General features: G+C 48.0%; 1 protein-coding gene across 5 annotated transcripts; it reads right to left on the reverse strand.

Moving 5' to 3' along the window:
* Nucleotides 1–325: 325 nt before the first annotated feature.
* On the reverse strand, nucleotides 326–25638 carry LOC120384361 (polymeric immunoglobulin receptor-like). Of its 5 annotated transcripts, XM_039503012.1 has the most exons (9): nucleotides 25324–25636; nucleotides 16930–17259; nucleotides 12705–13028; nucleotides 11806–12135; nucleotides 7792–8103; nucleotides 4538–4849; nucleotides 3390–3500; nucleotides 2874–2920; nucleotides 326–2280 (listed from the first exon to the last, which is right to left on the reverse strand). In XM_039503012.1, the coding sequence occupies exons 1-9, from the start codon at nucleotides 25382–25384 to the stop codon at nucleotides 2119–2121; spliced, it is 1989 nt and encodes a 662-aa protein (XP_039358946.1). In that variant the 5' UTR covers nucleotides 25385–25636; the 3' UTR covers nucleotides 326–2118. The 5 variants fall into 5 exon arrangements, with proteins under 5 accessions (XP_039358946.1, XP_039358949.1, XP_039358951.1 ...); XM_039503015.1 differs by lacking the exon at nucleotides 12705–13028 and having other exon boundaries at nucleotides 25324–25638; XM_039503017.1 differs by lacking the exon at nucleotides 16930–17259.
* Between the last annotated feature and the right edge of the window lie 487 nt (nucleotides 25639–26125).

Consider the following 26125-nt stretch of genomic DNA (forward strand, 5'->3'; position numbering starts at 1 on the left):
TTGAGGCATTTTAAGAAGCCTGTAAGTGGAAGTATTTGGTGTGGTAAGAAGTATCTGCAGCACTGTATAGCAGAGTTTGGCCACTTTTCAGAAGTGATGTGCCGAGTCTTCATTTAGTCACTCTAATTTAAGGTTTCGCGTGCCAGTCACACATTTTAAAGTTTTTAGAAGGTCTCTTTCTATAAGTCTATAATATATAACTAAACTATTGTTGTATGTAAAGTAAATAAGGTTTGTAAAATGTTTAAGAAGTTTCAATTAAAATTAAATTAAAATGCAGAGCCCCCCGGACCGGTGCCCAGGACCCGGGTGGCATGAGTGCCACTGAAAATCAGCTCGTGTGCCGCCTTCGGCACGCGTGCCATAGATTGCCTACCCCTGCTGTACAGTAATGGCCTAAACCATTAGCAGTAATTCTGCTGCAAGCTGTAGTGTTTAGGGCAACTGCTGTATATTTTGTACACAGCTTAGTCATTCAGTGTGGTGTCTCTCAACCTCCAACTGTCATAAGGGGGGACTAGACAACAGGGGATGGATCACTTGAAATTGCCCTGTACTGTTCATTCCCTCTGAAGCATCTGGCATTGGTCAAAGACAGGATACTGGGCTAGATGGACCATTGATCTGACCCAGCATGGCCAGTCTTATCTATATCATAAGGCATATGTACGGTCTTGGTGTAAATGGGTGAAAACCTTCATGACTTCAGCCAGGCTTGAATTTGGTCTCCACCCAGCATATGTGGTGTTCATGGTGGGTATTTAGTCACCCAGTTCTTCTTCTGGAAGTACTGCCTCTGCAGATTTGCCCTGGGTGGATCTGCAGAGGCAATATACCCAATGAACAACAGTTACCACTGAATAACCCATCATTTGCATTCATGAAACTGATGTGGCTAAAGACCTACCCCTTAGTTACTCATGAATGGATGCAGGTATTAATAATCAGCAGAACATTTTGCAGGTGTTCACATGGTTCCTGTGTTGTCTCTTCTGGTTGTATCGTTATGGAAATCCATGAGTTGTGGTCTGCACAGGTTATATCTCATTCATCTGCAGTAGTCATAAAAATCAATGTGTTATGGGGAGACTTTCAAAGGAACTCCTGTTGATTTTTTGAGGTATCTCCATTTTGGGGAGCCCAACAGCCCCTTTGGGTTATTTTTTCTGAGGGTTTATCTAAAATTCTTATTATTAATAATTATCTGAAAACACAATCTACTTGAACCACTAGAAATGATGGCTTTTTTTTAAATTACACATTTCCTTTTAAAATTTACAGTAAATTCTCACAAAAACAAGGGGACAAATCCATTCCTGGCGTAAGTAGGTACAACTCCATTTAAATCAGAGCAATTGTACACACTTAATCCTGGGCTAAACCGGCTGTAAAAGCTTTAGTTAATTTTTAAAATCTGCTGGCAAAGCAATTCATATTGTTGTTGTTTGGCTCTTAAGTGGGTGGAATCCAGGGAAGCTTAATTCCCTCCCAACAGAGAAGCCTGCTTTGTGCTTAGAAAGATTAAACAATCATGTCAGTCTCATTCATGAAAGTATGAGAAATTGCTCTTGAGCCTTATCAGCATTATTGTACATCCTCCAGGGTAGGGAGCATGGCTCTTCGGAGGCTTTTCCTTCCTCGTTCAGCACAGTTGGCATCTCCAGTGGAGGACAACGCTTCCCACAACAAGATGGCAACATTTTCCATACTTGGGTGGCTCAAGGGCTTGGCTCTTGGTCGCTGTTCAAATACAGTGCTGGTAAATAGCAACTAAAAATTCAATGAATTTCTGGGCTCGACTCAGTTCCTAGTGAACCACTGTCCACAGCACAACCTGTTTCCTGGCTGCAATTGCAGCTCATAGACCAAGAGTAGATGGGTTAGCAGAACTCTCCGTTTGCCCTCAGAATTGGTCTCTCCAGACCAGAGTTGAGACATGTTGATGGAGCAGGAAACGAGGAAATCTTGCACTGCAACCTGTTCTATTCATAACTAGAGGACTTTGATCTCCAAGGACATCTTTCACTAAGAGCTAATTCATTTTCTCATGGAGACTTGCATTTAATGGACATGTGAAATGCTGGTCACCCCTCTGTTAATTCCCATTAGCTCTTCCCCCTAGTGCTGATGAGATTTGACTTTTGCGTAGATGTCATTGTCATCTCTCTGTTTTGGCCGTATCTTCACTTCCGTGTAAACAACCTCTTCCTCCGCTTTTGCATCCTTTTTGTGGAAGTTCAAGTCAACGTAAGTCACCTCATCAGCTGGTGGAGGAGAAGACTGCAAAGCAAGAGGAAAATGAGTGAAGACTGCTCGTTCCTTTCTGCTTTGCAAGGTCTAAAGTACATGGTTAGTGATGCCCATATCATACTATTATAATGCTAGACCATCTTCCACTGAGACAGGCACTGTAAAAGACTGTGCTGACTTTTTAGGCAGCTGTATTCTGAGTATGAAACACCTCTAAAGTTCATGGAACAAATGCTGCATTCTCCAGTATTTTGAGGTTTCTGGAGCTGCATAAGATTCCCTCTTGCCTTGAACCTCCCAGTCCCACTGCCTAGAACCAATGCTGCATTCTCTGTTATCACTGAAGATCCTGTGCAATCGTTAATTTATGTCCTCTTTATCTTTGCTCTAAGGATAATTAATTCTTGATTCCCCTCTAACTTTTTAAATGTCATACCACCCTGATCCTATTCAGGACTAGTGCTGCATTTTCTGTTACTCTGAAGTTCTTGGAGCTGCAGTCTGTGAAAGGAGAACCGATTTCTTTATTACCTTGTGTTCCTGGAGTTGATGCTCAACACCCAGTTCCCCTATGCTCGAGAGAAAAATGAAATGAGGCTCTTATGATAAGCTCTCCAACTCACCATCTCCAGCTGATTCATCTCTGCCTCTGACCTGCTTTGAAGTGGTTCTGGAAAAAAAATGAAGTTGTGGCTAAGCTGGTTATTCTCTGATGACCTTTGGGTCACTTAAATGAAGGAGTTAGTTGTCAGTCTAGTTAGTTCATAGCGGAGCAGTATCTACATCCCACACGTTCCCACCTGAGCAGTTGCCAATAATTGGCAGCTTTGTTGGCAATCCAGCCAAAGGTGGAATAGACGTGGAGAGTGAATCCACCTTTCACACCTTGAGGTGCTTCCTCAGGTCAGGGAGGAGACATGGAATAGTCCTACCATTGCTCAGGTGGTATCTGTGCTTAGGTATGAGACTTCAGTAACTAAGGCTGCCAGTTCACCATCACTGCTGTACGTTCACTGGCAAAAATTCCCTGAATTACTCTTTATTCGGCTAAAGGAAGGACACAAAGAAGAATCTATCGGCATCCTATGAGCTGTCCTCTTACAGAAATTGCTTACACTTATTGTCCAAGTAAATCTTACCTTTGGAGCACTGTCTGCGTCTCCACAAAAGGATACCGAGCACCAGGAAGAAGAGAAGTGTCCCAGCCACAGCCCCAAGAACAATGTAAACGCTCAGCTTTTGGTCATGTGCTGTTGAAAGAAACATTAATTCGCTGCTGTCCTACTAGACAGGGGCTACCGAGGCAGGGCAAGTTGAGTTATTGCACCTCTGTCACCACTAGCTCTAGGGAAAGACAACATAGTTTGGGTCATGCATTACCACCTCTGCAGGAGTCCTGCTGGATGGGGGCAGGGGAAGATGCTGTGAGCTAGGTCACTAGACCACCACCACCCGAGAAATCCCACGGCAGAACAGCCGACGGAGAAACAGCAAACTGGGTCACTGCTCCACCACTACTGGAAGAATAACCGACACCAACCTGGTGGATTCATTTGTCAGAAGATGGTATTTGCAATGGGCTAGTCAGTTAGGATCAAGTAAGGACTAGCTTACACCCTCACCCAGAATCAAACTGGAACCTGTGCTGAGGTTCAACAAGATTTCCCTCATTTAAAAAAAAAGACAGTGTTCTACAGTTATGGTCCAAAACACTGCAGCTTACAATAGTTGTGCTGCCGTGAGTGGGTTGTTAGGGCTGTCATCTAGACACGACTTGTTTTTGTCCAAGACTGAAAGCAGAATCAGCAATATACCGAGAGGCATTTCCGTCCCGCTCAAAACTGGGAAATACTGGAAATCTTCTTACGAGAGAGCCTGTCATGGTGAAACTGACTGTTCAATAGGGATGAGAAGAGCTTCTGAACCTGGAGGTGCTTCTCCGAACCTCTGAACCCTTTGTGAGTCACCCATCGCCAAGCGGCTCAGAGAATTCTGGTGGGCAGCAATGCTGTGCTGCTGAGCGAGGGACATCAGGGAAAGGGGAGAGGGTTGCAAATACTTTGATGACCAAAAAAAAAAGATGTGCAGGATCTGGAAAGCCACCTGGAATCACTGACTTCTCACTGCAAATCTCTCCATAACATTCCCTTCTCCTTCTGTTTGCCAGCAACTCCTGTCCCATCAATATCACCCCATGTAAAGTATTAGCATCTGCTCTTCCTTTCCTAGTCCTTATTCTTCCCTAGGAAATACAGTGAAGATCTGAGAGGACAATGCTGCTATTTACCATGGATGGTCACTCTGGTTCCATTGCCACCGCCATTTTTACCAAAGTCACATCTGTAGAGCCCGGAGTCGTTCCTATTGATTTTGATAAAGGTGAGGGAGGCCAGGCCCTTTGAGGAATCTAGAGCTGTTGTGACAATGCCTGTTGTGTTCTTCAGCTCTTTCTTGTGTCCATCAGCCCCTGTCTTATACCACGTAACACTGGACGTGGTGCTGGAGTCTTTCACCACCTTGAATCTACACTCTATAGTGAGCTTGTCTCCTTCCGATCCATTCATTACGGCAGGCGTCTGATTCACCAGCAGGTCAACAGCTGCAGGGAGAGAAGCACAAGTGACTGTACCTTGGTGCAGGAACATTTCAGTTGACTGGTGTATATATACATATATTTTAAATGTCATGGATAAAGAAGACTGGGCAAGATCTCCAATGGGAGGAAGCAAGATTGCTTCTGTGGGTGGAGGGTGTTTCTGCAGGGCTCTGCCAGTAATTTCTTCTCATTTGTTTGCTTTCAGTTCCTCTTTACTCAAGAAGCAGGTTGAGATTCTTGGGTGCCTTGTGTTTCGGTCTGGCTAGAATTACAGGTCTTTCGTAGAAAATAGGTTCTTTTTTTTTCACACTCAGAGGCTCGGGAGGAGTTCTTGCTACAGGCCTCGTACCTGGGGTGGGGGTAATTTTAAGAATCTCTCTGTGACAGCCTCATTCAGGGTTTCTTCCTATCCCAGTTGTGAAGTTCCAGAACCAGAGCCTTTGCTGATGTAATTCAGCATCACTCCTTTAGTATCAGCTGAGGATTTGGCTCATGGATCTGATGTGAAGGACACTATTTGCAAGCAGGGCTTGCTAGTGTAGGACATTCATTGAAATGTTCTCGAATGCTCTGGTCCTGCTATTTCAACCCAATTTACTCACCATCATCCAAAACAAACTGCGCTGCCCTGGAAATTCTTCCCGTTTCTGGTTGTGAATCTAAGTTTTGTTTTGATTTTTGGGCAGAGGGAAGCTTGTCCTCTCAGCTACTGACTCACGTGATCAAAATAAATCCTGACCCCTTGTTTCCTACAGCATCAAGAGGTCAGAACGAAGGGGAAGCTCTGCCAATGTCCCACTGGCCCCATCCCTTCTTGTTCATGCTCTTTACTTAAAAAAAAACAACGTAGACCTCACGTTTAAACATGGAGCTCTGATATCCGTGGAAAAACAATACCTTCCTGCAAGCAAAGGAGGATTGTATTCGGCCTTGTAATACATTCTTCCTCTTAAGACAGCCCCAGTGGTACGTAGACATAACTCATAATGCCCCATTATGGATCCACATAGAACAGGAACCCCCGCACTACTGTGGTGCATAAGGTCCATGTATCCCAGATATTCACAGGAACGATCACTAGCAATTGACGCTCCCCAAAGAATCTAGCAGACAGACTAAAATGTCGTCCATTGACATATGACGAGTCAATACTCTTGGGCAATCCAGCCCTGCTAATTGGAGTCAAATCAATGATGGGGAAACAGGGAATAGAGAAGAATCCTCTATTCCCATCCCAAGTTCCTCCCCCACCCTCCCAATGATAATTTTAAGACCTTTAAGGAGTTGCAGGGTTGGCAATTCCTCCAGATGAGACATTGGTTAGTCAATAGCAACCCAATGCAGCAAAAGCCCTGGTATATGCAGACCTATATGAATAATAGGGCAGCGTGCCAAGTCCACGACATCCATAGAGCTTTAGTTAATGAAGGGCAATTGCAAATATTTAGAAATGCTTCAACAGGGCTGCAGTCAGGAATTCCCCCACCAACACCATAGTGACAAAATTACTATGTAGTTTATGGGTCTGTTCAACAGTGGCAGGTGAGAAGCCAGATGAGATCACATCTTTTATTGGGACAACTTGAGAGAGACGAGGCTTCGAACTTACTCAGAGCTCGTCTTCAGCTTTGGGAAACTTAGGCTGTGGCTACACTTAGCACTTCAAAGCGCTGCCGTGGCAGCGCTGCCGTGGCAGCGCTTTGAAGCGCTAAGTGTAGTCAAAGCGCCAGCGCTGGGAGAGAGCTCTCCCAGCGCTGTCCGTACTCCACCTCCCTGTGGGGAATAACGGACAGCGCTGGGAGCCGCGCTCCCAGCACTGTGGCTTTGACCACACTGGCGCTTTGCAGCGCCGCAATTTGCAGCGCTGGAGAGGGTGTGTTTTCACACCCTGCTGCAGCGCTGCAAATTTGTAAGTGTAGCCAAGCCCTTAGCCTTTGTCTGGATTACCACTATTGCTGGTGAAACTTATGTCAGCCGGGGGGTGGAGGTTTCAAACCTATGACTGACAAAAGTTTTACTGGCAAAAGTGCTGGTGTGGACAGCACCATGTCCGCAGGAGAGCTTCTCCCGTCGTTGGCATAGGACAAGGAGTGCCTGCTCTGGTATAGAGCGGTGCCCCCAGGGCTTTCTCCCTGGAGACTCTTTGCCTTATCAGTTCTTATTGCCCCAGCTCTCCAGCTAGGCCACGCCTGCAAGTTCAGTCCCCTTCTGGGGTAACAAAGTCCAGCAAATGGCTCTCTGAAGGGTCTTCAGCCCTTTACATTCCAGCCCTGTGCTTAGACTTCTAATAAACTTCTCCCCTTCTCAGGGCTTTGGCCACCCTGGCCCAGGCCCACCCACTACTCCAGGTCCCAAGCCAGGGACTCTACAAATAGCAGCCACGTACTGCTTCCTGTAATAGTTGTTGCTGCTGATGATGTTCCCTGGGCTGCTTCCCATGTAGTCCCTTCCTCTTCACCCTTATCTCAGGGCTGAAGTCCTTAACTCCTCTTTTTCCTTACCAAATGCCAGTGCCACCAGAACCCCCCTTCTGGTTCTCCCTTGAGCTTCGTCAAGGAGCACCCTTCCTTACTCCTCTGGTCCCTGCCAGGAACTGACCTGCTCAGGCCCAGCAGTTCCTTTTAACTGAGCCTGCTGTGTTCTGATTGGCTGCTTCCCTGCAGCCTTTCTAGGCAGGTCTGGAGGACCAACTTTCACTGCTCCTTTTATGGGGCCTGGTACACACACTCACCCACCTTGTCTCTCTAATATCCAGGGACCCACACAGCTACAACAACAGTCCGTAATTTACACCCAGCCTATCTCTGAGATAACACTGCGTCTCCCTGTCCTAGACTAGGAAGTAGCTGTGGGGTTTCAGTTACCATGTGGGAAGTGTGAGTCAGTGGTGACCACAGTGTACTATCCTGACAATGCAGATCAGAGAAGATAATGCTGCTGTTTACCATGGATCATCACTCTCGTTCCATTCCCACGGCCATTTTTACCGAAGTCACATCTGTAGAACCCAGAATCACTCATGCTGGCTTTTGTCAAGTTCAGAGAAGCCAGGCCCGCTGAGAAATCTAGAATTGTTGTGACTGAGCCTGTTCCATTTTTCAGCTCCTTCTCGTTTCCATCAGTCCCGTTTTTATACCATTTAACAGAGTACTTGGCGCTGGGTTTCTCCAGGGCCCTGAATCTACAGTCTATGGTCAGCTGTTTCCCTTCCTCTTCATTGACAAAGGCAGGGCTCTGAGTCACCAGTAGGTCAACAACTGCAGAGAGAGAGAAACACAAGAGACTTCACCTTGCTGCAGAAACATGTCAATCAGCTGAAGTATTTAAAGAAACAGTTTTTTCTTCCAGCATTTCAGGCCCCTTTGTAAAGCTTGGCCATTAAAATATCCCCTGTGGGTGTTAAGAAGTTAACTGATGCTCTCTGGCTTGTAGCCATAGCAAGATTTCTGTTTCCCAGAAACAATTCTGGCCATTGACAAAAATCAGGAAAATTACAGCTTCCTAAACATCATCTTCAAACATCTCTTCGTATGAAGCCTTTTGATACAAAGCCATAGGCAGGACCCCACAGAAGATGAGGCAAAGTGCAATAGCAGGCTCCGTATGTGCTGTAGAATTTGTCTGGCCATCTGCTGGGATGATAACTCCTCTTCTGAGTGGCACAATGAGTGAATCTGATCTCTTTGCTGTCTTGTGTTCTAATTTCACTGGAGACTTCATTTTTTCTCTAGGGAGAGTATACCTGAATTTTGAGAGTCAGACATGATTTGAAGAGAACTACAGGAATTTAACTTTTTAATGCCACAAAAGAAGAACCACAAAGAACCCTTCTGGGTACGTGCCCCTCCCAGCTACAATCACAGGTCACTACAAGGGGAAATGAGGCTACCATTAATGTGGTTTTGAAGCTCAATTTCACTTCACATGGGAGGAGAGGTTTAGAAAGGGAGGTGTCACCAAACCCATCCCAAGAGATTAGCCAAGAGAGCTGAGTGTACTTGGAGAAAGGGAAGAAGGAAGAGGACTAAGGGTATGTTGACACGGCAAAGAAAAACCCGCAGCTGGCCCATGCCAGCCGACTCGGGCTCTCGGGGCTGCGGCTGCGGGGCGGTTTCATTGCTGTGTAGACTTCCAGGCTCGAGCTGTGGTCCAGGCTCTAGGGCCCTGCAGGGTGGGAGGGCAGTGAAGGGGAACTATAAGCCGCACAGACTGAAGGCAACCTCATAAAAGTTCAGATCAGTCTGGATAATACTCAGATAAGCATCCAGAGTGTGAAGGAATATGCCCAATCTTTCGAGCTTTGTCCATCTCTCCTGAGCTCACATCTCATGCGCTCTCAAAAGGAGAAAACCCTACCATAATATTAATGGTGTTATCTATGGTTATGGGGACACTCAGAGAAATTTGTGGATTCCTGTGTTAGGCACTTAGATGTGGGTGAGAGGGAAACTCGAGCTCACTATAGTCACTGAGGAGCGTTAGAGCACAAGGGGGTGAATGGCAACGAGGAAACCAAAACTGGCTGACGTTGGAAAGATACTGGAGAACAGTTACTGAGCCCGGAGTGCGGGATGGGATTCGGGTCCTTGGATCTTTGAGGTTTGCGCACTCTGTCAGCTGCTCCAGTAGAACAGAGGAGACAAAGGAGCTGCGCATTGAGACCCCAACTCCATTTCTCTTGTTTTAGAGTTGCAGGCAAATTGTCCTCAGACCGATGTGTCTGGAAACAAACTCAAATTCGCATGTACAAACAAATCATCTCATTTCTGTTCATGCATTAAACCTGCCCCATGCTGGCATTGCCAGCTGTGACTCAGAACTATCATGGGTGAATACTGGCCTGCTGGGCGTCATAGCATTCACCGGGCACACCCTGATCTTGTGCTAGGTGCTGTACATACACGTAGAGAGCCAGTCCCTGCCCCGAGGAGTTTAAAGTCTAATTAGACAAGACAGACAGAAGCTGGGAGAGGAAATATTATCTCCATTTTACAGATGGAGGCACAGGGAGACTGAATGACTTGCCTCAGGTCATACAGGCAGGTTTTCGTTTTATTTCTGACTGTCACAGACTAATTTGTAGTCTCCTGATCTAACCACTACCATATACTGCCTTTCTGCACTGCCTCTGCTGTACCCATCTGCAACAGGGCGCCTGCCCCATGGGCTGCAGAGCCTGGGCTGAGCCAACCCCGATTACAGGATAAGTCTCACCGGAGAGGAGTCAGGTGCTTCCAGTACAAAAGAAGCAGGAAGGTGCTGAGAAGGGGGCAAGCCCAGGAAATTGTGGCCATGTGTGTGGACACTGCAGCGAGTGAGACGGGTCCTGCAGGGTTCTGAGCCAGCAGGGGAGAAGCTCAAGGAGCTGGAGAAAGTGAGGAAATGTCTCCAGGCGGGGAGGCCTGGGAGAGACCCTGTCCAAGCAGGGGAGAGACTGACAAGCCCAGTGGAAAAGGCCTGTGGAGGACAAACACCAGGTAGGAGGTGCTGGGAAGCAGGAAGACAGACCCTCGGGGAGGTAGGGCCGTGTTGTTTTGGATTATCTGGAGCGAGACGCTGCACAGGGGCCTGGAGGGCCAACATGCCCCTGGGGACTCGATTTATTGGACTGCAGGAGGTGATGGTTTGAACGACCTCTAAACTGAGTGAGTTGTTAAAGGGCCCTGAAGAGGGGGAAACAGGCAAGGTGCTGAAAAGTGGCCTCTGGCCACAAGTTGCTACTTGAGAGCCACTCATGTTACACTCTCCTGTTCTCACTCTCAGGGTGCCAATTGAGCATCTTCCACTTGCAACAAAAATCATCAGAACAATACACGCAATATGTATCACCGCTCTGCTTTCCCAGCAGCACGTGCTCACCCCATTGCCAGTAGGGAGAACTGTGATCCCAGCAAGTCTTAGCCAGCCCTAGCGACCCCATTAAAATGGGGTTGTGACTCACTTTGGGGTCCCATCCCACAGTTTGAGAACCACTAAACCATCCAAGACAGATGCTCTCCAGCCTCCTTTGGAAAAACTCCAGTGAAGGAGCTTCCACAACCTCCCGAGGTGTCTGTTCCATTCTCAGTTAGGAAGTTTTTCCTGAGATTTAATCTAAATCTGCTGTGCTGCAGTTTGAACCCATTGCCTCTTGTCCTGCCCCCTGTGGCAAGAGAGAACAACTTTTCTCCATTGTTTTTATGGCAGCCTTTCAAGGATTTGAAGAGCACTATCATGTCCACCCCCTTAATCTTCTCTTTTCCAAACTACACATACCCAGCCCTTGCTCATATGGCTGCATTCCATCCCTTTGATCATCTTTGTCGCTCGCCTCTTGATCCTTTCCAGCTTTTCTACATACTTCCCATACAGGGATGTGTTCTGCACATGGATGAAGATGTTCTCACAGAACAAGAAGCAACTCTTTAGCCATGAAATTGGTTTAGCTCCAGGTGAAGATGGACATTGGGGGCTGCTTCTTATCCCATCCAGTGCAGTTGTGGTGTAGTGGTGAGATAGGTTCATCTCCCTCCTTAATGTTCTTATTACAGGCCTGAGTCCTGGAAGGTTCTGAACACCCCTCTCCAGGGGCATTTCGGAGGAATTTTCAAAAGTGCCTATGTGACTTAGGAGCCTAAGTCCTCTTGGCAAAAGTGACTGATTTCAATGGTAGTTAGGTGCTGAGAGGCCTTTGAAAATCCCAATTACAACTTTTGGTGCTGAAATGCCTTTAAAAAACTGCCCCTGAGGGCCTAAGTCCCCTCTGAAACTCGGAAGCTCCTAAATCACTTGGGTACTTTGAACTATGTTACCTTCAGTTCCTCACAGGCTGGAGCCCATATTTTTATGGGTTCTATACTGTACACACCTGAGAATTCAGACTTGCTTTTGCCAGCAACAGTCATTCATTCTCTGTCTTTAGGCTGCCATTCGCTGTCTCTCACAGCATGAAGATCAGATAGGAAAATACTGGTACTTACGAGTGATGGTCACTTGGGTTCCGGCTCCTGACACAGACAAGTTCCAAGCTGTGCTCCCCACCTCACACATGTAGGTTCCTGTATCGGTTACACTCACGTTCTTCAGAGTGAACGAAGCAAAACCCTTTTCCAAATCCAGGGCTGCTGAGCCCCCGCCTCTTTCGCTCATCAGCTCCTTCTTCGTTCCCCCAGTTCCATTATGTTTATACCATTTCACATACAAGGTCCTGTGGTTTTTCAATTCCATGAATCTACACTCCATGGTGAGATTTGACCCTTCTGACTCCTGGATATTGGCTGGGGTCTGATTCACCATCAGCTTGGGAATTTCTGCAGGAGAGAAACAGAGACGATTGCACCTTGACGCAGGAGAATTTCAGTGGCAATGGCTGGTGACTGGGGATGTATTAAAAGAAATGTCTCCCCCTCCAGTATTTTGTGTTCTTTTCCCAGCCTGGCCATTTAACATCCCCTGCTTCTCAGAGGTTAAAGTGATGCTTTCACTTAGTTCCACTCATAGCTTTATGATGCCTGGCAAGACCAGCAAACTATCCCCACCCCACCCCAAATGTTCAGTCTGGGCATGCAGGCAGGCCTTGAACGTACCAATGGGTGTGCATGCAACATGGGCAAGCAAACATTTAGAGACTAATTTGAGGCCATGTGAAACATTTGGCTGTAAAGGATCTAAAATGGAAACATTGTTCCCCCTTAATACTGGCCTACAGGGCTCTATCTTGCAAGGAGTTTAGTGCTTCTGGGCAGGCGTGGAGCACCCTCAGCTCCCATTGAAGGTGGAACTGAAGACACTCAACACCTTCCAGGAGATGTGAGCTCTTGTTCTCACTCACTCGCCTCCATTTCCCCAAGAAGATCAGGTAGGAAATTCTGGCACTTACTCTCGATGGTCACTTGGGTTCCTGTTCCATTCCCAGAGAGGTTCCTTGCTGTGACCCCCACCTCACACACGTAGGTTCCTGTATTAGATGAATTCACATTCTTCAAAGTGAGAGAGGCAAACCCATTGTCCAAATGCAGGGTTGTGATCACCTCGCTCTCATTCACCAGCTCTTTCTTTAGTCCCTCGGTCCCATAGTTATACCATCGCACATACATGGGGCTGTGGTTATTGACTGTCTTGAATGTACAGTTAATGGTAAGTTCTGAGCCTTCTAAATCACTGACACTGGTTGGGGTTTGATTCACCATCAGGTCGGTAATTTCTGCAGAAAGAGAAACACAGATGATGGCACCTTCATCGAGAAATAATTCAATGTGCCACCAGACTAGGGCAGATGTACAAAATGAATCTCTCCAGTCCTGCCGTTTAGTTTCCCCTGCTTGTTCAGAGTTTAAACTGATGTGCTTTCATTTGGCCCCATATCGAGCTGTATTGTGCATCTCAAGACTTTTCTGCTCTGTTTAGTGAGCAGGTAACCCCAGAAGCTTCAATCTAGACAACCCCCTCCAGCAATGTGACTTCTTACCCGAACCTTGTGTACACCTGACACGCCTGCCAAATTTCTTCCATTCAAAACCTTCTTGAGACCTATTTCCCTCCACCAGCTCAATGCAGGGCAACAGAGAGGGTGGCCAATTCTCCTTTGTTACAGAAAAATGGGATTCACTGAAGGACGTGGAATGGGCAGTTCTGAAACGTGATGCACTTCTGCTGGCAATGGCAGGGGAGTGAGTATTGGGGTGCAACTGTTATTCTGGGCAGGGCTGTGCTTACAGCATAGAGAGAGAGTGTCAGCAAGTGTTTAGCACTGGTTTTACTGCTGGAAACTTCAGCAGCTCCAGGGCCAGGTGGCAGCAGAGCAGGGGTATTGAGGATCTCCATGGCACCCAGATGTTGGATTTAAGGTTCCAAGATCCATAGGGTTCAAAAAAGAACCAGATAAGTGCCTGGAGGATGGGTCCATCAATGGCTATTAGCCAGGATAGGCAGGGATGGGGATGGCAGAAGCTGGGAATGAGCGACAGGGGATGGATCATTGGATGATTGCCTGCTCTGTTCATTCCCTCTGGGGCACCTGGCATTGGCCACTGTCAGAAGACAGGATACAGGGCTAGCTGGACCTTTAGTCTGACCCAGTGCGGCTGTTCTTATGTTCTTATGTCCCGCAAGCCCCAGGTCGGGGAGTCAGGAGTCAAGTCTCAGGGCGGATGGGCTCCCCACTCTGTGACAGAGCCAGGTCTCTAGGGGCTCTTGTTGTCTGCTAGGCTCCCTGTCCGAGCCAGGGCTCCCGGCGCTTCCAGTGTCCCTGCCATGGAGCTGAAAGCCTAGCACAGTGGGTCTGACATGTTGGTTGAGGCCTCTGAGCACTATTGCAAAGCAAACACTCAATAATAACCTATTACTGAGCAAAGAACTTCATCCTGACTCTGCTCAACCCTTTGTGAGTTTGGGTTAGACTCTTTGAGGGCTAAACTAGAGGGATGCCAACGTTTTGTTACTTCTGTGGGTCAAGCACATTGCATGCACCAGGGTCTCTTTGCATCCCTCTGTCCCTCACAAGGTCCCTGGGTCCCATCCCCTTCTATTTCAGGGACTCCTTAGCCCCCACCCTCATGCCAGGAGCTCTCTATGTCCCTCATTTCTCTCCCCCCGCCCCATGCTACAGTCCCCAGTTCTGCCCCAAGCCAGGAGCTCTGTGCCCTAATTCTCTCCCTTTCCACCATTCCAGGATCCCCCATTCTCCCTGCATGCTCGGGGCTTTGGCTGTACCCTCATTCCAGCATTATCCCCAGACCAGGTCCCCCATCCTCCCCATGCCAGGGGCTCTGTGTGCCTTCCCCTCCTCCCTTCCCCACTGTTATTAATTCTCCTCTTTCTGAAGGGACATCCAGAGTGTCAGCATGTTACACTCTACTGGGGGAAGGAGCAGTGATGAGAGAGGAATGTTTTTCTACTGGAAAGTGTTAATTGGTGCCACAGACTGGTTCTTTGATTTAGACAGTTACAGAGCTGGCTTTGCTCCAAGCTGTTACTCTGCTAAACAGGGAGCAGGCACTGCATGTCTCCCCCACTTTTCCCCCTTGGGTTTTCTGATTTCCCCAATATCAACAGAGTTCTGCCCAGTGATGCCTTCAATACTCCCTGAAATTTAGAAATTGTTGGGCTGCGATGTTCAAAATTATTGTCACAGACAAAGAGAAATGCCGTCACGTTGAGTGCACTGTAGCTGTGTTAGTCCCAGGATATTAGAGAGACAAGGCGGGTGAGGTAATATCTATTATTGGACCAACTTCTGTTGGTGAGAGAAATGAGCTTTCAAGCTCCATAGAGCTCTTCCTCAGGTCTGGGAGACGTACTCCCAGCACCACAGCACAATACAATGCTTAAACTCCCGCATAGATTTTCACCACAACTTCAGCAACCACCACCCATCCATTAAACTCTCTGAGGAACACTCCCACACTAGCATCAACTTCCTGGACACCACCATCCACTTCAACAATGGAACCCCACAGACAACCCTAGACAAGAAACCCACAGATCACCACACCTCTCTTCATAAACCCAGTAATCACCCCAAACAACCAAGAAATCTGTAATCTACAGCCAGGCATTCAGATAGCTCAGAATACGCTCCTAGGAGGCAGTCTGGGATACACACCTTAACGCAGTCAAAACCGCCTGCACCAAACAAGGACATTCTACTAGAGAAGTAGATTGCATCATGGAGTGGGCTGTCCAAATTCCCTGAGAGAACATGCTTGAATACAGAAATAAAACCTCCTCTGACCGCACATCAGTTGCTACCTACCACACTACACTGGAACCCCCCTACAAGGTATCATCAAACAACTATGACCCATACTCGATGGGGACCACATCCTGAAACAAGTCTTTCCTGAACCCCGACTTCTGACCTTCAAACAACCCCCCAGCCTCTCCAAGGGCATCATCAGAAGCAAGCTGCACACAGACCAGGACACACCAACTCAAAGCAGCACCAGATCCTGCCGGAACAACAGATGCAAAATCTGCAGACATAGATCCACTGCTACAATGATCAACGCCCCCCACAACTCACCTTTCAAAATCCACGGATCCCACACAAGCCTATCACAACCTGTGGGGTACCTCACCCAATGCACTAAATGCCCCAATAACAATGACATGGGTGAAACCAGACAATCACTGTGCTCTTGAATGAACTCACACAGGAAAATGATACAAGACAAAACCACCCTGTCTCCTGTGGGGAACATGTCTCACAGGTCAGGTACAGAGTGGTCCTCATCCTAAAAGGAAGCCTGCACAACACTTTCAAAAGACGAGCCTGGGAGCTTAAATTCATAACTCTGCTGGACACTAAAAATCATGGACTGAACAGACACTGGATTTATGGCTTATTACAACAATCTGTAACCCCCTAACCCCCTCTTTTTGTCCTATGACTGCAGAAGTGTTAACGGGCCACTCTGCCTTGAATGGTCCCTTGAAATATGTGTTAACTACTTATGCTAAACCGGCTGTTGTACCTTGTATTTACTGGTGACACGCAGAGTAAGGGCACATCTATACTTAAAACACTGCATCAGCCCAGCTTCACCACTGTCCACACAGGAGGTTCAGTCAGTATAACAAACTACGTCGCTCAGACGTGGATTTTTCACACCCCTGAGCAACGTAGTTATGGCGACCTAGGTCTGTAGTATAGACCAGACCTGAGTTTCCAGGAGCTGAAGAAGAGCTCTGTGTAAGCTTGAAAGCTTGTCTCTCTCTCTCTCTCTCACCGACAGAAGTTGATACAATAGATTGAAGATATTCCCTCACCCACCTGCTCTCTCAAGTTGCGTATAAGGGCTCACAAGTTTAGCCAATCAGAAACCTCCCCTCTCCCCCCATCTCAAAACAGTTTTTGAATATCTGGGGCTTGACCCTGCATTCCTTGTGCAGCCAAACCCCCCACAGAAATCAGTGCAATGCAGGATCAGGACCATTGTACGAACCCCAGAATGTCCCCCAGTTTTGCCCACAGCTCTGCCCTTTACGCTTTGTGCTGCTCCACCTCCCCCAGCACCACCTGCCCCAGCTCCCTGGAACCAGGCCAGTGTCCTGAGCTCCCCCGAAGGGTTTTGTAGAACAGAGAAGGAAATGCTGGTATTTACCATTGATGGTCACTTGGGTTCCAGTCCCAGGATATATCACATCTTTGCTCCCAACCCCACATACGTAGGTTCCAGAATCAGTGACGTCGGCTTTCTTCACAGTGAGGGAAAGAGACCTCTTTTCTCTATCTGTTGATAATATGATTCGATCTGTTCCATTCACCTTGGCTGTTGCATTGTTTCTGGTTTTATTCCATTCAACAAACCACCTGGTTGAATTATTGCTTGTGTTGAATGTACACTCGATGGTGAACTCTGACCCTTCCATTGCACGGATAGAAGGGGGTGTCTGATTCACCACAAAGACAGCAGCAGTATTTTCTGCGGCTCCTGAAACACAAAGTTCAGTGTCACTATTTGAAATTATTGCAACAGGAGGAAGAATTAAATCAAACAAAATTGTTTGCAAATGATCCGCTGCAGAATGTTTCCATTTCTCTACAAGGAAGCCAAGTGCACGAGCAGGAACTCCCTGCTGCAGGTCACGGTATGAAGTTCAGAGCGGTGAGTGGGGAGGGCTCAGACTGGGCAGTTTGCACAGGCCCTGCTGGCACTGTTAGCCGGCCTGCCCCACTGGCTCCAGCCTGCCGTACGGGCTCCATGGGGCCTCTCCCTAAGTGCCAGCGAGAGAGCACTGGGTGGCTCCTAGGGATCTAGCGAGAAGCCCAGATGCAGGGAATTGGGCCTGCAGGCCCCAAGGTGGAATGTCTGCTCCAAGGAGGCAAATCTCAACAACAATGGGCCAACCAAAGACTTGGGGGAGAAGGGTTCAAAGAAGAGAGATCGAGATGGGAGAGATGAGACAAAAGGCAGATGATGGAGGGGAGAAGACTGAGGGAAAGAGAGAGCTGGGAGTGGAAAAGTGAGGATGGGAGAGAGAAAGTGACTGTGTGCAAAGCAGGGGAGAGGGATAGAGAGATGTAGGGGTCTAAGGAAAGGGGAATTAAAATAGACAAAGAAAAAGGAGGTGAGGTGAGGTGAGGAAGACAGTCTGAGATGGAGGGAAAGGACAATTCACGTTATGATTTATTCTCACTGCACCTAGAGTCCTCAGCCACCAGTAGAGCCCCACAGTTTCAGGCCCGGTACATACATACTGTAAGAGATCGTCCCTGCCCTGAGGAGCTCACTGTCCAAACACAGAGTGGGAGAAGAAAGACGCAAAGGGGGAGTCGACATGGTCCCTATGCAGCAGGGCGCTGCCAGCCTGTTCCTGGTGGGGGGCTGCACTGGATTAGACAGAAAATTGGGGGGCTGTGTCCCCCCCTTGCCACAAGGCCCCACCCCTCTTGATGGTCCTGCCTCCTGGCCAGGTCAGAGGCAGGAATCAGGCAGTGCAGGGCACTGGCTGTTCGCAGCCAGTAAGAGCTGCCCAGGTGGGGGGATCTGATTCCAGGGCCAGCAGAGTCCTTGGGGAGCAGTGACAGTGGGGCCATGGCCCAGGAGCCTGGGCTGGAGCAGGTCAGTCTGGTCTGCTGAGGGGAGCCCTGAACCCTCCACCTGCCCTGGGCAGGGTGCCCTGGTGAGCGAGGATAACCAAAACGGCACTGGTTTTGATCAAATATAAAATAGATTTATTAACTACTGAAAGGTAGACTTTCAGTGATTATAAGTAGCATGCAGAGATCAAAGTTGGGCCTTGTCTACACTAGCAACTTTCCTGCACATTATCAGCTTTGAGCGCTGTAACTCCCGAGGTGCACACACTGCCAAGCCCCTTAGTGTGCAGAAACTGCACAGTTGCAGCGCTGTAAAAATACCACCCCAACGAGCGGTGTAGAGCTTTCTGTGCCAGGGCTATAGTGCTGCAGTGCCAGTGTAGACACCCTGGTCGATTACAGCGCTGTGATTGGCCTCCAGGAGGTGTCCCACAATGCCTGTTCTCGCCTCTCTGGTCATCAGTTTGAACTCTACTTTGCCTTGCCCTCAGGTGACCAACCGTGAGCCCCACCCCTTAAATTCCTTGGGAAAGTCCCCTTCCTCTTTGCTCAGTGACACGTGCAGTGGTCTCAGTGCATCTTTCCAGGTGGCCATTCCTGATCCATGAACCAGGTGATCCCCCACTTGGAGCAATGCTGAGCTGCTGGACCTCATCAGCATTGGGGAGAGGAGGCTGTCCAGTCCCAGCTGTGCTCCAGCCGTAGGAATTATGATACCCTCAGACAGATTTCACGATGCATGACAGAAAGGGGCCATGACCAGGACACACTGCAGTGCAGGGTCAAAGTGAAGGAGCTGCGGAACGGCGACCACAAGCCGCAGGAGGCAAACCACCGCTCTAGTGCTGCACCCATGAGCTGCCGGTTCTACAAAGAGCTGGACGCGATACTCGGTGGTGACCCCACTTCCACTGCGACGGCCACTGTGCATACTTTGGTGGCTCACGTGCTGGTCGAGAGTGAACTGAACCAGGAGGAGGAAATCTTGGACGAGGCTGTGGAAGGGGAAGGGACCCAGAGGCAGAAGACGACTAAGAGGTCAGAGATGCACCAGCCAGGAGCTCCTCTCTACCCCAGAGGAGACTAGCCAGTCACAGCTGTCGGAGCTTGGTGAAGCACAAACAGAAGAGGAGGCCCCTGGTAAGTGGATCTGATTTTGGGAATCACTGGAGCAAGTTGTTGGTGTAAGCAGAGTCAGGATGAGCTCTACCCTGACATCTGGTGGTGAATTATGGGGAGTGTGGAAAGAATCTCAAGGAGTGGCAAAGCATTTCCCACGGCAGCATGGGATGGTTATTTTGACAGCTGGGATCCCCAGTTTCTTTGTTATTGTGGCAGGAAGGAAAAAAGGGGCTGTCACCCTAATTATGTGAATGAGGAACTATGAGACTGCTTTATGACAGAAATGACTCAACCTACATTAAATAGTACTTGCTAGACAAAGGACATGGGTTCCAAAACCCAGTAAATTGAGAGAGGTTGGGGATTGGTGTGTGTACCTGATGGTATGGGTCCCTTTTGAGGGCCTGGAACACCAATTGCACAGCCTCCTCTCTCCACTGTTAAAGAGAAGAGCTAAGTTTAAATCCTTTAGGAGTCCATCTAGAGGCTGCTGACCTGAATTCAAGTTGGGCCAACGGTGCACAAGCACTGGGGCTCCCCTACTACAAGCTGAAATCACTAAAAGAGCTAAGCTTGCTGAGCTGAGATCACGGCGTGTTGTGCTAACTAGTGTGGGAGCCTGAAGATCTATCGGTAAGTGGCTGGCAGAGTGGAGCAGTCTGCAGCACATTGGAGCAGCCCATGGAACAGTGAGCAGTGTGGAGTGGTTTGTGGGGACGGCTGACGCGGTTCATGGGTCGGCTGGAGGAGCGGCACAGCTGGTGGAGTGGAGCCAGTCGTGGTGAAGGCTGCAGCAGAACTCCACGGAGAGGCGGAGCAGTCGGCCCTGGCCCACGTAAGGTGTCCCTTAACACCCTGTGTGTGCCCCCCCCCATTTCCACCCAGGCTGGGGGGTAAAACTCTGCAGATAAACTTTTGAACTCTGGGGGGGCACTGACCAGAGACAGAGACTTTTGGGTTGTTGGACTTTGGGGTGATTGGACTTAAGACCCTAAGGGGGAAAGGACATTGCCAAATGTACTTGGAGGTGGGTTTTTTGCTTATGGTTTGTGTATAATCCTGTTTGTGGTGTTTCTCCAATGTGATGCCGCATTGTTTCCCTCCTTTATTAAAAGGATTTTGTCTACACTCGGACTCTGTGCTTGCAAGTGGGGAAGAATTGCCTCCTAGAGGCGCCCGGGGGGGGGGGTTGCTTTGTAATGTCCCAGGTCACTGGGTGGGGGCTCGAGCCGGTTTTGCATTGTGTTATTGAAACGGAACCCCTGGATACTGAACCCGGCCCTTGTTGCTGCCAACTCAGAGGGGCAGAAGGGTTACATTGGGGGCAGGAGGTTGCAGAAAGGAGGCTTGTGTCTCTATGATGCGCGTACCACCACATGCCTAGTCTGAGCAGCGGAACAGGCTGTTGATTGATTCCCTCACTTCCCAGTCATCTCCCTCAGAGATCTCCAGGAAACTCTCATGGAGATACTGGGCAATCCGCTGCCGCAGGTTCCTCGGCAGAGCTGCTTTGTTTCTTGCCCCATTAACCGTAACTTTCCCGCACCATTGTGCCGTCGCAGGGGGAGGACGGGGACCATTGCTGCACACAGGCGAGCTGCATAGGGGCCCAGGCGGAAGCCGCAGGCTTGGAGAAGACCCTCCCTTGATTCCCTGCTCACCCTCAGCAGTGAGAGATCTTCCATAATGAACACAGCCTGTGGAAAGTGTGGGGACAGGAATGATTATCAGCCCCCCCTACAGTGCTGGATCTCCCCAAGAGCCAATGTACAGCAGGGTCCAGGAAGAGACATTTCCCCTGCCCCTGCAGCTACTCACCATGTTGGGGGTCTTGTGGCTCCGGTGTGCTTGCCTGGGGTCAGCCAGTCAGTGACAGGTGTGAGTACTGGCTGTGTTTTAAAGCACTGAATAAGTGTTGTCTGTGTTGCAAACAATCCTGCTTCTGCAAAATGTTGCATTTAAACTTCACAGCGATGACCTTGGGAGCCCAGCCTCCCTCTATGTTATCGACTGCTGAACGGCCATGCAGAATTCAAAAGCGGCTAAGAAGAACCAAGGAGGACTTTCTGCGTGAGGTTATGATGCACTCCGCCACAGAGAAACAAGAATTGAAGGAGTGGCAGGACAGCAAGAACAGGGACCGAAAGAAGAACACAGCGCACCAGAACGAAGCCAGGGAGCGGCTCTTAAACATTATGGAACACCAAGTGGACACTGCAAACCGAGCAGCTCCGCGCCTGCCACCCCCTGAAGCCGCTGTCACAAAACACTTTCCCATGCGACCCCCAGACACCACCAACCCACTCTTAGCAACCTCCTGGCTCCAGTCTGTACCTGCTGCATTCCATTCCTGCCCTGTCACAGTCCAGCACAGTGGACTCCCACTGCACTCAACACCCATCCCTCTGACAGTGCAAGCTCATTAATTAGTTTGCGACTCCTACAAATGGTAGTGGATGTGTAACAGCCCTTGTTAACCTGAGCTGAGATTCCCCAAACACTTCACCCAAACCCACACTGGTTTAGATAAAATGTAAAATAGATTTATTAACTACAGAAAGACAGATTTTTAAGTGATTATAAGTAGCAAGCACAGAGATCAGAGTAGGTTACATAAGAAATAAAAAAATTAATCTGCAGTGTAAATTCTACAGAATAAGCAAGATTTGAATCAAGCAGTTTCTCACTCTACTAGATGTTACAGGCAGCTCACAGTTCTTAATGCGCAGGCTGAATTCCCTTTCAGCCAGGGACCAATCTCCCCAGTTCAAAGTCTTGGTCTTCCAGATGATCTTCCAGGTGTTGAGATGGGGGAAGAGAGAGGCCCAGGTGTGACGTCATCAACCCTCACTTATACTTTCTCTCCAAGTACTAGAACAATGCTTGCTGTGACATGGGGGTTAGGCAGTTCCCATTGCGTATGTGCCTTCCCTGAGGAGTCTCTGGGAGGGCCACTGGGAGAGTGGATTCTCCTTAACGGGACATCAACGCCTCTCTGGCCAGTCTTAATTGCTCCCAACCTGACAACATATTTCAGTAACACGCACATGGCAAAACTTGATAACTTCAGATACAATGATAGTGCCTACAATTCATCAGGATATTAATCTTCAACAGATCAAGATTTCTTAAGTGATACCTCACAAGGCACGCATTGTACAAAACATCGAATCACATCACTGTGGTGAAGATGGGCGTTCCACGGTGCTATTTTGAGGTACAGAGTGTCACAATATAACATAGGAGTTCAGCCACATAGGGCACTGTCCTCTATTTGCCTAAGCTGTGCTTCACTGACTACACTGGTATTTATAGCCGCGCTATCAGGGCGTGCAGTGTCTGTCCTCTCCACACTGCCGCAAGGGTAGGTGTGGCCTAAGTGAGAGGAAGAACACCATGCCCAGAAATACCAGATTAGCCATGATGATTGCATCTCCATGCAATGTACAAACCAGCTCTCTCTATAGCTAGAGCATTAATGTTTGCACACACACTGTTTGAGACAGGACTGCCATGAGCAGAGGGCAGTGGCTTGGCCCATGCCAGGAGTGAGGAACGAAGAGAGAGACACAAAGAAAGTCAAGGGATGGCCTATTTTTGAGGTTGTGATGATGATGATTTCTGCGTCTTCTAGTGGCACCCAGAGGATTAGGGCCACATAGTGCCAAGCAAATAGAAGAGACAGTGTCTGCCAAATCTAAAATCAGTCTGGAAATTCCCCCCCTCAATTTCCTAGGCCTCAATTAGCCCAAATATTTAGGGAAATACAATCAATTGTAAAATGTTAAGCTCTTCAGGGCAGAGTGGGACAGTAGCCGTATCTGTAAACTAGCACATCCACACAATAAAGACAAGTGCCACGCTTAGGAAGGAAAAATCAAATGCAGAACTGCAAAATGTGAAAAGGATCTGGGGGTTACAGTGGATCACAAATTAAATATGAGTCAACCATGTGGCACAGTTGCAAAATAGGCTAATATCAGTCTGGGGCGTATTAACAGGAGTCACGTGTGTCATACACAGGAGCTAATTGTCCCACTCTACTCAGCACTGGTGAGGCCCCAGCTGAAGTTCTGTGTTCAGTTCTGGGCAGTGGGCACCACACTTTAGGACGGATGTGGACAAACTGGAGGGAGTCCCGAGGAGAGCAACAAAAATGATAGAAGGTTTAGAAAACCTGACCCCAGAGGAAAGGTGGAAAAAATTGAGTATGTTTAGTCTTGAGAAAAGAAGACTGTTTTCAGGCCCCTCCTCAGTCTTCAAATATAAAGAGTTGTTTTTAAAGAGAACTGAGATCAATTGCTCTCCATGGGCACTGCAGGTAGGACAAGACCTAGTGGGCTTAATTCTCAGCAAGGGAGATTTAGGGTAGATATTAGGGAAAACTTTCTAACTATCCGGGTAGTTAAGCTCTGGAACAGGCTTCTAAGGGAGGTTGTGGAATCCCTGTGATGAGGTTTTTAAGAGTAGGTTGGACAAACACTTATCAAGGATGGTCTGGGTTTACTTGGTCCTGACTCAGCGACGGGAGCTGGACTTGATGAATTCTCAAGGTCCCTTCCAGCCCTATGCTTTTAGGATTCTCTACCAGCACCTTCCGATTCCTTTTCCCCAAGTGCAAGGTCTGTGAGTGGAAGGAGCAATGCAGCCAGGCCAGGCCACCCCAGTTTCCCATCAAGGGGAGTTTTGGAATGGGAGGAAATCTTATTGAATGCAGATTGCATACAAAGACATAAGTTCACAACCCAGATAGTTTCCTTCAGAAAAGGGAAGTTCAGACACCACTTGTGCCATGATAAGAGATACTTCACAATGCAGAAATAATCAGATAAGCTAAGCACCGTTTTGCAGTATGAAAATCACTCATTCCATAGTAATTAACCTTTGAATTGCTTAGTGTCTTAAACCGGAACTGTCAGCTAAAAAGACATTATGGGCTCTGCAATTTTCGATGATATTCAGATGTCTTTGTAGTATTTATTGTATCAGTTAGATGGTTCCTGCACAACAAAACAATACCAAAAATCCAATTCCCACCTTTCCAGCTGCTTGGATTTACAGAGACACAGTCAGCTTGAAACCTAGTCAATAGACAAGCAAATAAAGTTCAAGTATTTTTAGGCACTACCCATGCATCTGAGTTTCCCCTGCCTGTTTCTGTGGTTATAGTCAAATGAGCTTGTTTTTTCAAAAAAAAAGTCTCTCCTGTTAGGGAGGGAAAGACCCAGGGAAATTGCAAGGGTAACTGACTAAAGCCATGATCCTGAATCACGGCCACACAAGCAGCCCCTTGATCTGATTGATCTAAATAAGTAAGCAAGGGAAACCGTGAAACTGACTGTACGAAAGTTGTTGTTAAATGCATCAAGAAAACCAACTTTCCAAAAAATATACCTATTTATCTCAAATCTCTTTCATTTATGTTGCTGGTACAGGCTAAAGTAAGTTCAAAAGTTTTCAAAAAGACGTGTGATTTTTTCCCCCTTTTTTAAGTTGATGGCCAACTAAATAGGATAAAAAGAAGTTGGGAACGTTGGGGCGGCTCAAGCATCTAATCCTGCGCTCTTTGAAATGGCAAATCCAAAAATCCAAAGACAACCCCCCCCCAAATCCAAAGACAACCAGGACTCTGTACGTCACTGGCTCACACCATTCACTCTGCCAGTTCCCATGTGTTTCAGGTCCCACCTGCTTACAGAGCTTTTTTACCATGGGAGAAAAGGTTTTGTTGTTGGGTTTCTTTCTTTCTTTCAGAAGCTTTTACTTTGCAAGCAATGGAGACTCCTGACTCTGAAACCGCAATGAAAACACATCATTCAAAGGGGAAACTCACCCATACGCAGACAAAGGAGGAAGAGCAAAGGCAGAAAGATGTTTGCCAGCTGGAGGCTCATGTTGGCTTGTAGGGTGTAGTCCTTCCTTGACACTGACTCTGCAGCAGCCACTGTGCAACAAGGACTTCTCTGAGCCACTCCCTGAGTCTGGGGTTTCCTGTCTCTCTCTCTCTACCAGAATATTCACTTCCTGAGCCTGGGATGTCAGCAAATGCGTAAGCGCCCTCTCTCTCCTGCCCTTATTCTTGAGATCGCTCTGTCTCTCTGCTCCCTCCTTTTCTCACAGTTAGTTCCCCTTTCCACTCACAAGCTTCCTCTTGTACCGGTTCCCAGCCATCGTGTATGATTTCATACGTTAGCTCTGTGTGTCGCTAGGTTCTATATGCAGTTTCATGCTCAGTCATGTGCTTGCTGCCAAAGAGAGAGCCAAAAAATAGTCCAAGAGGACTTTATTTTCAGTGGTGGCTTTCATAGGTCAGTGTAATGTCTCCTAGACACCCGCACCCAGAGATTCTAGGCACCCACTAACTGTGATGTCAGGAGTATCTGGAGTGACAAGTGGAGCACTGTCAAAGGGAGATGTTGCAAAACAAGTGTGGCTCTAGTAGTGAGGGCAGCTTCCGGAATGAGCCTGCTGCCTCTGGACACTTGGAAGGCCCACACTGAAATCTGTGCTCCTATTGAAGTCAGTGGCAGGACATTCAGCAGGTGTTTAATTTTTGTAGAAGACAAAAAAGGGTCAGCTTTAGGGAGTGTGACAAAGTCAGGCTGGACGCCTGCAGGAGGGTCTGGGTATGTTCG

Source organism: Mauremys reevesii, linkage group 16 (assembly GCF_016161935.1).
Source record: "Mauremys reevesii isolate NIE-2019 linkage group 16, ASM1616193v1, whole genome shotgun sequence".
In the NCBI taxonomy this organism is placed as follows: domain Eukaryota; kingdom Metazoa; phylum Chordata; order Testudines; family Geoemydidae; genus Mauremys; species Mauremys reevesii.